This window comes from Terrapene carolina, unplaced genomic scaffold (assembly GCF_002925995.2).
Source record: "Terrapene carolina triunguis isolate 2854851 unplaced genomic scaffold, T_m_triunguis-2.0 Scaffold247, whole genome shotgun sequence".
NCBI lineage: Eukaryota > Metazoa > Chordata > Testudines > Emydidae > Terrapene > Terrapene triunguis.
In genome coordinates this window covers 12,068,581-12,081,684 of record NW_020664598.1, presented here as the reverse complement: position 1 = coordinate 12,081,684, position 13,104 = coordinate 12,068,581, and the positions used below count along the sequence as shown (strand labels likewise).

The following is a 13,104-nucleotide window of genomic DNA, read 5'->3' as shown; positions in this document are numbered from 1 at the left end:
GTGCCCTCTGATCCCTATACAGTTGGACCAGGGGGCAAAGTATTTGTATATGAGAGCTGAGATCTCCATCCTCTGCTAAAGCTATTGCACACACAAAAATAGTTCCAATAAAAATGTGTAAAACTCTCTAAAACATTTGTAAAAAAAAAATTCTGTCACGTATGTGGCACATACATGATGATGCAATGTGGTACATATATTTTACCAGCAGCAAAGGTTGGACAAACACCTGTCAGGGATGGTCTAAGTTTACTTGGTCCTGCCTCAATGCAAGTGACTGGACTAGGTGACTTCTCAAGGTCCCTTCCAGCCCTACATTCTATGATTCCATGATTACCTATTCCCGGATCCTCCCCTCACCACCAGGGCCCTGATCCTGAAGTGACTGTACATGGCCAGACCCCTACTTGTGTGTGGATCCCTACAGTTGTCAACTGGGCTCCCCATGACCATAGGAGCCAGTCTGTCTGCACGCAGTCAGTCACAGGATCAGGGCCTAAATAAAGCTAGTGTCACTTACTGCGTTTAAATCCTCAATCCTTGCGTTCACACCATCGGCCATTTCTCGACGTTCAGCAGCAGACTCTGGACAGGTATATACTGTAGCACGAAACCTAGTATGAAGGAGGAGGAAAAGACCCAGTCATACTTACTGTTGCTATGCACAGTTATTTGTAAGACTATTTGCACACGGTTTTTAGTTGAAAACTGGTCCCCATCTCCACTTCATGCACTGAGATGCACTGGCACTGTAGCTGAAGTGCAGTTATACATAGGAACCTCCCTCAATCCAACAGTAAATGGGACTCTCATTCTGTGCTGTGAGTTAAGGTACCTGATTTTCCTTAGGCCATGTCCATACATACAACTCTGTAGCGGCGCAACTGAATGGATACAGCTGTGTCACTGAAGCACATCTGGTGAAGACGCTCTCTATACCGACAGGAGAGCGCTCTCCAGTCAGCATAAAAAACCCACCTCCGCGACTGGCATAATCTATGTTGGCAGGAGAAGCTCTCGCGCCAGCGTAGCGGTGTGCACAGAAACACTTACTTTGGGGTAACTCATGTGGAATATTCACAGCCCTGAGCAACATACATTTTGCCGACATAGGCTGGCTTGTAGACCTAGCCTTAGTGGAAAGGATTTTAAAGAGTGACAAAAATAACATTTTCTGCAAAGCCAAAGTGGGTGAGGTAATATCTTTCATTGGACCAACTTCTGTTGGTGAGAGAGACAAACTTTCGAGTTTACACAGGTCTGGGAAATGTACTCAAGAGTGTCACAGCTAAATGCAAAGTGGAACAGCTTGTTTAGCATAAGTAGTTAACACATAGTTGAAGGGAACATTCAAGGTGAAGAGGCCGATTAACACTAGTGGGTTACAGATTGTGGTAATAGGCCATAAACCCTGTCTCTCTATTCAGGCCATGATTTTTAGTGTCTAGTAAAGTCATGAATTTAAGCTCCCAGGCTCATCTTTTGAAGACGTTGTGCAGGCTCCCTTTGAGGCTGAGGACGGAGAGGTCAGATATAGAGCGATTGCTTTGTGAAAAAACTGTTCGCCGACAGGCAGTCAGGTGTTTTTTTTGTCTTTTGTGTGTGTATCATTTTGTTATGTGAGATCATTCAAGAGCATAGTGGTTGTCTCATTTCACCCGCTTAGCCGTTATTGGGGCATTTAGTGCAGTTTCTGAAAAGTCAGTCATGTAACAGAGCAGCCAATAGATGTCCCTGCAGCACCAAGTCTTTACAGTAGCCATTCACTTTTATCTTCGCATCACAATTGCAAAATCAGCATATCCCCCGTCAGTGAGCTGTTACTACGCAATGCTTAAGACATCATTGAGGAAAATGTTAATAAAACCCAGTTAGTCTATAACATATGTTTTCCATATTTATTTGCTAGTGTAAACAACTAAAATCGAGAATGTACAGTATTGTGTGTTATTGTAGACTGAGGCCAGGCCTACACTAGCAGCGCTATACTGGGATAGCTATAGTGTACACTACATCAGCAAAGCACTCCTTGCATGAATGCAGCTATCCTAGCAAAACTGCAATTTGTATAGTAAAACCACCCCCCAAGTGAAACAAGCTATACTGGTGAAAGCCGTTTTGACACTGTAATTGCATCTACACAGGGAGCTTCGCTGGCACAGCTGTGTTGGTCAGGAACCACACTTCTTCACACTCCTGACTGACACACCTATGCCACCAGAAGCCTGTAGAGTAGACCTGGCCTGGGGCATGGACTCAGTTATGTCAGTCTTAGGCTTGGTCTACACTTACCCCCCAAGTCGAAGTAAGGTACGCAAATTCAGCTACGTGAATAACGTAGCTGAATTCGACATACCTTACTTCGAACTTACCGCGGTTCAGACGCGGTCCACACGCGGCAGGCAGGCTCCCCGTCAACTCCGCGGTACTCCTCTCGTTGAGCTGGAGTACCGCAGTCGATGGGGATCACTTCCTGGTTTGATTTATCGCGTCCAGACCAGACGCGATAAATCGAACTCGGAACTTCGATCCCCAGCCGCCGAACTAGCGCGGCAGTGTAGACCAGCCCTAAGTGTCGACACCAGTAGAAGCACTTTTATATCAATAAACCTATGTTCACACTGACAGGGTTTTGCTGATTTAACTGTACAGGGATAGTTACAGTTAATGCACGATCTGCATTACCACACACAAAATTCTACACCTCCCCTAATCTGGATTCAGCCATACCAGTGTAAATGTGCTTATACCAATATAATTGAGGCCTGGTCTACACTTAGACTGAACTAGCTACATTGCTCAAGGGTGTGAAAAGCCCCCGAGCGCTGCAGTTAAGCCAACCTAACCCCAGGTGTAGATGCAGCCAGGTAGACTGAAGAATTCTTCCATCAACCTACCTACTGCAACTCAGGGAGATAGATTACCTACAAAGACTGACCAACTCCTTCCATTGCTGTAGGAAGGGTCTACATTATAGTGCTAGGCTGCAGCTGTGTCACTGTAGCGCATAGTGTAGACTTGGCTTTATTCCTGTACAGGAAGGGGAATAAGCGATATTGGCATAAAACACCTTTATTCCAGAATAACTAACCACAGTAGGGGTTGTACTGGTATAACGATAGCAGTTAAAAAAAAATCACACCAACAGTTATACCAATACAAAAATTACACATAGAGCAGGCTGTAGTTTGTGTTACACTCATGTAGTGTACACTGACAGGTTTTCTGGCCTGCTGTCCACTGGGACCCTCACAAAACAAGACACACATCTCACGAGGCTCTCGCAGTGGATAACATTTTTAACTACATAAAATAAATGAGTGTCAGCTAACATGATAGCTTCTACTTATACACAGATTTCTCAGTCATTAGCTGTTTGATACATGCAGCGATGGCATAATGTCTAGTGCTCGTGCCATCACTGTCACTTCGGGGGATGTCACAAAGGTTGTATTGAGATATGGCGCCATGAATCAAACAGTTGAAAAAGAACGCCTAGAAGAGAATGCCTCTTTTTTTACACAAAGATACGTGGTCAGATTATCAGCTGGTGTAAAGTGACCATTCCATTGATCATTTTAAAAGACAGCACGTGACATTTAGAAATGCGTGTTACATCATGGTCTCAAGGCATGTCATGGTATGTTTCCCAGAATCAGTTCTAGCCCATACATGAGGAAGAACAGTGGCAAATTTAACAAAACACACAGCAGTGTATTTGAGCCCTGTACAACAGGGGTTCTCAAACTGCGGGTCAGGACCCCTCAGGGGGTCGCAAGGTTATTACATGGGGGTTTGCGAGCTGTCAGCCTCCACCCCAAACCCCGCTTTGCCTCCAGCATTTATAATGGTGTTAAATATATAAAAACGTGGTTTTAATTTATTGGGGGGGAGGGGTCGCACTCAGAGACTTGCTATGTGAAAGGGGTCACCAGTACAAAAGTTTGAGAACCACTGCTCTATAATCACAACAATATATCTTTACCTAGCCTCCCACTCTGAACAGGATCTCTAACCACAAACCATCCTGCAAAAGAATCCCAGGGTTACTAGCCCTGCTTAATTATCTCCAGCTTCTTATGCTTCAGAGCTCTTAGCCCATCTTTTAATTGGTATTTTTAATCAAACTTGAAAGCTTATTCCACCCTGCTGTAGAGTTCCTACATTTTGCACATTATCACAGCAATGCTACTTTGATCGTTTAACAGCCCCTTTGCATATTAAATATCGCCTTTGCCGTAATGACAGACATCTATGAAAGTTGAAGGAGAATTCAGCAGGGAACCCTTACACCGATAAACCCATTTTTGCATTCACATTAGCATCTAGGCAGCCACCAGCTTAAGAGAAAGGGAAAAATCTCCTCACTCCCACCCCTCCGTCTCTTTAATACATGTGTGCATGGGATTAATGCTCATGAAATTGGCAGACTAATGTTATCAGTCAGAGCCAAGCATATTGCAAGTGAGGGATGTGCAAGCATTCCATATACTGTTCCCCCAATCAAAGCTTATTCTGACCTGTAAAAGTCCTGCTATTCCAATCCAGGATTTCTGCAGAATATTAACCGTTAATGGTTGTGCTTAATTGTGCACTGATGATGTTGGGTTTCTGATGTGAGCAAATGCTTTTTAGGGACTACAATGGCACCACCAACTTCATTTCTACTTTTAAATTAACCAGGATTAGGAGAACCTACGGGCATGTCCACAGAGCCACTGCTCAGTGTCTGCTTCCCACAAAGGAGGAGTCTGCTTCAGCTCTCAGGTAGAGGGTATAGATGTTGGTGCCTAACTCCCTTTGAATTCCAATGGGATTTGAGTACCTAACTCCCTTAGGCTCCCAGCTGCAGCCCTTTTATTCAAGGGGCAGAGGTTCACGCTTTTAGCTCTGGGGACCTGAGTTCAATCCGCACTGACAACCAAAATGATGATGGTTCTTATATCTACTAAAATTGTCTTCTGAAAAATTCCCGCTGGTTCTACAACGGGTTGGGCGGCAGCACCGGTGAGAGCCCTGGCGTAGACAAGTCTTCAGGCATAGTCGTCGCCATGTTACATACATGAGAAATTTTTGTTGTTGCTTATTGCAGCACGCTGTAAAGGCAGCCAGTAAGGGACCGATCCCGCTCCCATTGAAGTGAAGGGCAAAACTCCCATGGATTTCAATTATGCAGGAGCAGATCTTAAAGGTCAGATTGTCAAGCTGGAGCTCCACACTCAAAGACCTTTGCTGGAAAAATTCCCCTTCCCGATCCAGTCCTGACTGAGCCTAGGGACCAAGGAAAAGACCCACCCACCAGATGGTTGTGTCAGGTATGGTCAGTTCTGGTTCTCACATAGGGTTCTTTCTTGGAGTCATCCGTGTAAAAATCTGCCGGCCTAAAGACTTCGGCTAACTATGCCGAACGGGGGATTATGTATGAAAATGGATTCAGTGACCGTTAATCAAATCTGACTTACACAATACAAAGCCCATCAGTACTGAGAGCTATAAAACAGTAACGCAGTATTCAGACCCGATTAGTTTTTTTTAAAGTTTGCTTAACTGGGAATGAGACAGAATGTTTAAGATTTTAATTTGTATTCTTTGCTGTTTCCTTTCGACACCAGTTAAAGAGACTAGCACAGAGGCCAGCAGTTAATTCAGTATAGAAAGGTTTATTAAAAATATAGCACCAGATACTTTAAACGGAAGCTTAATAAAATTTGTCCTAAATTTTCAAACATGACTAGAGATTTTAGGGATCCCCAGTTTTGGAGTTCCCATCTTCTGACACCCTAATAAGGGCCTGATTTTCATAGCGTGGGTGCTGAGACCTTCTGAAATCCAGGCCCATTAAGGTATCCGCTTAGAAATCTAGAAATTGAGGCTCCTGAAATCTCTAGTCACTTTGGAAAACTGAGGGCCTTAATTTTAAAATGCCAAAGTGATATATATTTTTATTATTAGACACAGCAGGATGGAGCAAATTGATAGAGCTGACAACGGAGTGTTAAGAAATAATCTCTACTCCCAGTCTCCTTTAGCCAATCCTGCCAAGTAAACACCCCCGAAAGAGTCATTGCTACTTTCTCAACAGCCTGTCTTACCCATCACAAATCTTCTTGATTTTTTGGTTGAGCTGCTCTCCTTGATAGAAGATAATGAACACATTCTTTTTCATCTGTTCCTTCTGAAAAGCAATGCAAGCAGATTTTAAAATGCTCATAACAAAGTACAGCACAGTTCTGAAAAGGGAAGATTTTTAGTCACTCTTTCAATAGCATTTTTTTAATAGTTTTCCAGGAACAATAATTAAAACACAAAACGCTGTTCAGAGGGTTTCCCCTGGTTGCAAACACAAGGGCTAGAATATCTGTTGCAGGCTGTGTATACTGGAGACAGAAGGCCAGCAGGAGTCATAAGTGTAACCCTCAGAGGAAGCAAAGAACAGGGCTTCTTGGGCACAGAGCTTGCTGGAGGGACAGACTTGGAAATTTCTGAGCAAGAAAACTGTTGTTTTCTACTGTGTTCAGGGACACAGAACTTTGTGTACACTTTCGTAAATAAACAAGAATACACCAAGAATGTACCTGACAATGAGTCCTCATCCTATTGAAAACAGCCCTACAAGGCCCTGATTATTGGCAAACTGCTCAGGCCAAATGGGCAACAGTGATCATAACAGGTGAAAATGGGGAAAACAAAGATCTGTTGTGTTTTAAAGAGGGCCTCCCAGCCCCATCCTTGTCCAGCCTGTCTTACTATATGGATTAGCCTCTTTGAACCCCAGTTTTAACTAAGGTGGCAGGTACAGTAGAGTGGCAGAGGGTTATCATGGCAGTAGTTTGGGTTTCTCTAAAGGTGTGCGTGAGTGCGCATATAAAGTGGGAAGGAGGTGAAGCAGGAGTATACCTACCGTAATAGGGTCCTCCAGGGCAGTGTCCATTTCAGTGTACCTCAAATAGATGTTTCCCCTGCAGGCTCTCCACAGTAAACGCTCGAAAGGCACCATCCTTTCCCTTTTTATCACCCCTGCTGTGAATCTAGGCAGTGTTAACAAGACGGATAAATGGCAGGCATATTTTCGAACATGTACCACACTGGGTTGTATAATCATTAAGGCTCCATAGTCTATGTTAGACTGTATTTATATTCAAATCCGACCTGGGACCCTGGCTACAGGTGTGGCTGTAGTTAGGTGAGGCCTCTATATTAAGAGAAGTTCAAGCACGGATCTTACTTCTTAATCTATTCACTTTTCTCTAACTTTTTAGGGGGCCATAAGCCCACCTGTCTGTTTCATGATTGGGGAGGGAGGGAGAGGAGCAGGGAGAGAAACAGGTTCATTCTCTTCTTAAATATGTGAAGCGGATATAGTGATGGTGAAAGGCACGTGGCTGACAGCACTGGAAACTGACATACTCTCTATACACACAGCCGGTACAGCACAGGCAGGGCATGTGAGTTTCACCACATTGACCGACTAATGTACCTCGCCCTCAACCTGACGAGGTCAAAGGTTTAGAGCAGAGTTCAGTTTCCCGGCTTTCTCTCCCTCTTAATCTAGCCCAAGGCTGGAGTAACTAAGCCCTGACCCAAGGCAATCTTGCTATCATGAGGGCCACTAAGGAACTGCCTACTTTACAAAACACCACTATATGGGGATTTAACTATGACTAGCTGCACAGTGCTGAACGTGACTTGTCTTAGCCAACATTGCTGCAAAGTCACAATCAGCATCATGCCATCTGACTCGACTGCATTCAAACTCAGTGCAGCTTTCTACTGTAGACAAGCCCTGAGTGTAAACTGCAATGGTGGTTTCTGTGATGTGCACATCTGTCATAAGAACATAATGGCCATACTGGGACAGAACAATGGTCCATCTAATGCAGTATCCTAAATTCTAACAGTGGCTGATGTCAGACACTTTGGAAGGAATGAACAGAACAGAGCAATTTATTGTAGATCCATCCCCTGTTGTCCAGTCCCAGCTTTTGGCAGTTGGAGGTTTTGGGACACCCAGAGTATGGAGATACATCCCTGACCATTTTGGCTAATAGCCATTGATGGACCTATGCTCCATGACTTATCTAATTCTTTTTGGAACCCAGTTATACTTTTGGTCTTCACAATATCCCCTGGCAACGAGTTCCAAAGGTTGAGTGTGCATTGTGTGAAGAAATACTTCCTTTTGTTTGTTTTAAACCTGCTGGCTATTATTTCATTGGGAGACTCATGGTTCTTGTGTTATGTGAAAGGGTAAATAACACTTCCTTATTTACTTTCTCCACACCAGTCATGATTTTATAGACCTCTATCATATCCCCCCTTAGTTGTCACTTTTCTAAGATGAACAGTCCTATTCTTATTAATCTCTCCTCATACAGAAGCTGTTCCATACCCTTAATCATTTTTGTTGCCCTACTCTGTACCTTTTCCAATTCTAATATATCTTTTTGGAGATGGGGCAACCAGAAGTGAAGTCGTTATTCAAGGTGTGGGCATACCATGGATTTACAGAGTGGCATTATGATATTTTCTGTCTTATCTATCCCTTTCCTAATGGTTCCTAACATTCTGTTCACTTTTTTGACTACCGCTGCATACTGAGCAGATATTTTCAGAGAACTATCCAAAATGACTCCAAGATCTCTTTCTTGAGTGGTAACAGTTGTAGATCCCATCATTATGGCCGTATAGTTGGATTATGTGTGCATTATCAGTGTGCATTACTTGCATTATTAACATTGAATTTCATCTGCCATTTTGTTGCCCAGTCGCCCAGTTTTGTGAGATCCCTTTGTAACTCTTTGTAGTCTACTTTAGACTTAACTATCTTGAATAATTTTGTATTGTCTGTAAACTTTGCCACTTCACTGTTTACCCCTTTTTCCAGAACATTTATGAATATGTTGAACAGCACTGGTCCCAGTACAGATCCTTGAGAGGCCCCACTATTTACCTTTTTCCTCTGTGAAAACTGACCATTTATTCCTACCCTTTGTTTCCTATCTTTTAACCAGTTACTGATCCATGAGAGGTCCTTCCCTCTTATCACATGACTGCTTAGTTTCCTTAAGAGCCTTTGGTGAGGGACCTTGTCAAAGGTTTTCTCAAAGTCCAAGTACACTATATCCACCGGATCAGCCTTGTCCACATGCTAGTTGACCCCCTCAAAAAATTCTAATAGATTGGTGAGACATGATTTCCCTTTACAAAAGCCGTATTGGACTCTTCCCTAATATATCATGTTCATCTATGTGTCTGATAATTCTGTTCTTTACTATAGTTTCAACCAATCTACCTGTATTGGAGTTAGACTTACTGGCTTGTAATTACTGGGATAACCTCTGGAGCCTTTTTAAAAATCGGTGTTACATTAGCTATCCTTCAGTCACCTGGTACAGAAGCTGATTTAAATGATAGGTTACATACCACAGTTAGCCGTTCTGCAATTTCATATTTAGTTCCTTCAGAATTCTTGGGTGAATACCATCTGGTCCTGGTGACTTATTACTATTTAATTTATCAATTTGTTCCAAAAGCTCCTCTAATGACTCCTTAATCTGAGACAGTTCCTCAAATGTGTCTCATAAAAAGAATGGCTCAGGTGCGGGAATCTCCTTCACATCCCCCGCAGTAAAGACTGATGCAAAGAATTCATTTAGCTTCTCCACAATGGCCTTGACTTTCTTGAGTGCTCTTTTAGCACCTTGATAGTTCAGTGACCCCACTGATTTTTTTGTGGGCTATCTGCTTCTGACGTACTTACAATAAATTTTGCTATTCCTTTTTGTGTCTTTTGATAGTAGCTCTTCAAATTCTTTTTTGGTCTGCCTAATTGCACTTTAACACTTGACTTGTCAGAATATATGCTCCTCTCCATTTTCCTCACTAAGTTTCCCAGAGGCCACTCAACAGCTGTCAGCTGGCAGTGATTTTCAGTCACTAGGCACATTTGAACCAGTGACCTGGAGCTGAAAGGCTGTCCATCCCATTTAGCAATACTCTGAGCCATAAAGATCAGTTTTTTAATCATCTATTATCTCCTTCAAAACACTAATGTTGCTTTCATTTTAATCAATGAGTTACAATTAAGAGACCGAAAAACAGCCTGTACTAAGCTATTTGAAGATAGGAACTGAATTCAGCAAACCTCTAAGACTGGGTCACGGTGCTGAAACCAGCTTATTAATGCTGGTGGAAGTAAAAGGGAAGGGTATATTTGCACTGGCCTTATTAAAGCTATAAGCCTATAGTCACACTGACCCCAACTTTGCAGCCACTGCAGCCGGAGTACTTCTTAATTCCAACAGACCAGAAGTGTCTTCGTTGAAGAAATCATCTGGTAGATTGGTTTCTGTCTGAAAGCAGAAATCATCATTTTCTTTTGAAATTATTTTAAAAACACTAACATATTCCAATGGGTTTAACTGTTGTCATCTTTACTGTTGCTATTGTTTGTCTGAAGACAGTTTTCTACAGAGAGCTAGACCAAGTGTCAAATTTTCAAGTGTCTAAGTGCCTTAGGAGCCCATGAGATTTAGGCACTGAGAAGCCTGAGACCCAACGAGACTTAGGTTCACCAAGGCATTTTGGAAAATTTGACCTCAAATCTGCAGTAAAGGAAATCTGGAGTCTTTTTAACCCCCCTCAAAAATAAAGCCAAAAGCATAAACAACTTAAAAATTTGTCAACCCCTCTGTGAAAAAGAAAGAAGGACAAAGCGGACAGATAGTAACACATCTGAAGAACTCTCACCTCAAAGAAGTCCTGAGTTTTCTTCAGGAGATGTTTTAGTTCAGTCAGTTCTAGAAAGTTCTGTTTCAAGGTTTGCTGGTTCTGATTGGCTTCCTGCAGCTCACCCTCCAGTTTCTCCAGAACTGTCTGTTTACAACCAAAACAAAACAGGAAAGATGCAAGACAGGCCCAGTTATCCTTTTACAGGCTGCCACATCCCTGTCAAAAGGACTGTAAAATAATATGGGCAGACACGTATGATTGTGCAATGAACATTTTAAAATATGCATCGGCTGTTTAGGTATATGCACACAGCTATCAAACCCTTGACCTTCCCCCTGCCACCCTCTCTGTTACATGCAGTGACTCAAAGTTATATTTAGGCACTAAATTAGGCAAGCCAGCAGACCATCATTCTACGTGAAGATAGATCATGGTCTCGTCTCAGACAAACAGTGACAGTCAATCTTGATTAAAACCAATCAGTTTGTAAAATTCATTTCCAGTTGGACTAAAAGCAGACAAACTCTGTGCTCCTGAGTCAACGGGTTCTTTTAGGACACATCATAGCCCAAACCAGCAAGGTGCTGAATGCAACCTCCGAGGTTCAGAACAACCTCAACTCCCAGATTTCACAACAGACTTCAATGGGGATAGAGGGCTCATGGCACCCTTGCAGAATAGGATCTAAATCTTTGAGATATCCAATTACCAATGTTCAACAAATCAGGTTTCCTCCAATCATCATTGCTAATCTCCACAGGCAAAAGTAACATGGCAAAAGGCTATTCTTTCCTATGAAACCATGGGGGTTTTCATGACTGGGAATAGGTCATGAATAGGCCTTTGCTGGGATTTTCAAAGGGGTCTAAAAGAACTGCCTGTCTCCCTTAGGATCTTTGAAAATCCCAGCTGTAATCAATGTGCTAAAACAGTCAGATGTTTCAACCTAGCTGTCAGCTCTTCAAGAAGAAATAATCCAGCCCTGAATGTAGTGGTTACAGCACCAGCTTTCACGTCAGTGCAAACAGCCCTGGTGTTCTGGTAAAGGCTTCTACTAACCTGGCTGGCAGTCAAAACAGGGTAGGGAACAAATGGTATAAAAGGGGAAGTCTATAGACACAAAACATTTTAAAAAAGAAGAGCAAGTGGATTAAACCTCAGAAGACCCTTCCAGTACACCAGGAGGCTTGGAATAAATAAATTCTGTCTCTGATCAACTCTGTGGAGAAAATACATGACTGGAAGTCAGGAGTCTGATTTTCTGCCGCTAACTGGATATGTGAGAGGGCAAGTTATTTAACCTCTCTGTTCCTAAGTTTCCCCCCTGTAACAATGGGGATCATTATGCAAACTCCCCTTTGTACTAAAGCACTCCAATCTATGTCTGGGAAGTGATATATAAATACAGTATTATTAATCTACTACACAGGGTTGTGCCACAACTACAGAATAACATGGCTAACCCATGAGCATTTTCAGCGTGGTAGCCGGGTTAGTCTGTATCAGCAAAAACAACGAGGAGTACTTGTGGCACCTTAGAGACTAACAAATTTATTTGGGCATAAGCTTTCATGGGCTAAAACCCACTTCATCGGATGCATGGAGTGGAAAAAAACAGTAGGCAGGTATATATACAGTAACTCCTCACTTAAAGTCGTCCCGGTTAACGTTGTTTCATTGCTGATCAGTTAGGGAACATGCTCGTTTAAAGTTGCGCAATGCTCGTTTGACAGCCGCTTGCTTTGTCCACTGCTTGCAGGAAAAGCAGCCCGTTGCAGCTAGCTGGTGGGGGCTTGGAACCAGGGTGGACCGGCAGCCCCCCTATCAGCTCCCCGCTCCCCTAAGTCCTCTGTGAGGCAGACGCCCAGCAGGCTACCAATTGCCAGCAGTTCAGCTGTCCGTCCCCCCACTGCCCTGTGCTGCTCCTGCCCTCTGCCTTGGAGCTACTTCCGGGAGCCTCCTGCTTGCTGTGTGGGGGGGGGAAGAGGGAGGCTAATGCCAGGGTGTCCCCCTTCTCCCTGCTCCTCCACCCCACTTACCCCATCTTCCATAGAGTGGGGGCGGGGGGGGGAGACACACATGACAGGGCTCAGGACGGAGAGAGCTTCCTGGCAGCAGCTGCCCTCTCAACTTGCTGGTCTATTTAAAAAGGCAATGTACTTAGAGTGGGATCAGCGTACTTAAAGGGGCAATGTGCATCTCTCTCACACACACATGGTGTGTGCCTCTGTCTGCCAGGCTGTCTCCCCTCCCTCCATTCGTGTTGCCTTGTAGTGTGTGAGGCTACATTAACAACAACAGGTTAACCCTTGAGGGCTCAGCCAATTGCTAGTTCATCATTTAGCAGTAAGGCATTCCCTGGGAAATAACCCA

The 13,104-nt window shown here is 43.4% G+C and overlaps 1 protein-coding gene across 1 annotated transcript in view; it reads right to left on the bottom strand.

Moving 5' to 3' along the window:
• ATP6V0A4 (ATPase H+ transporting V0 subunit a4) overlaps positions 1 to 13,104 on the bottom strand; it is a 45,672-nt gene that overhangs the window by 25,486 nt on the left and 7,082 nt on the right. Inside the window, exons 4-8 of the mRNA XM_024211586.1 lie at positions 10,750 to 10,875; positions 10,258 to 10,352; positions 6,902 to 7,028; positions 6,093 to 6,175; positions 521 to 614 (exon numbers count right to left, since the gene is read on the bottom strand). Coding sequence (XP_024067354.1) covers positions 521 to 614; positions 6,093 to 6,175; positions 6,902 to 7,028; positions 10,258 to 10,352; positions 10,750 to 10,875 — 525 coding nt within the window. The remainder of the gene's footprint in view (positions 1 to 520; positions 615 to 6,092; positions 6,176 to 6,901; positions 7,029 to 10,257; positions 10,353 to 10,749; positions 10,876 to 13,104) is intronic.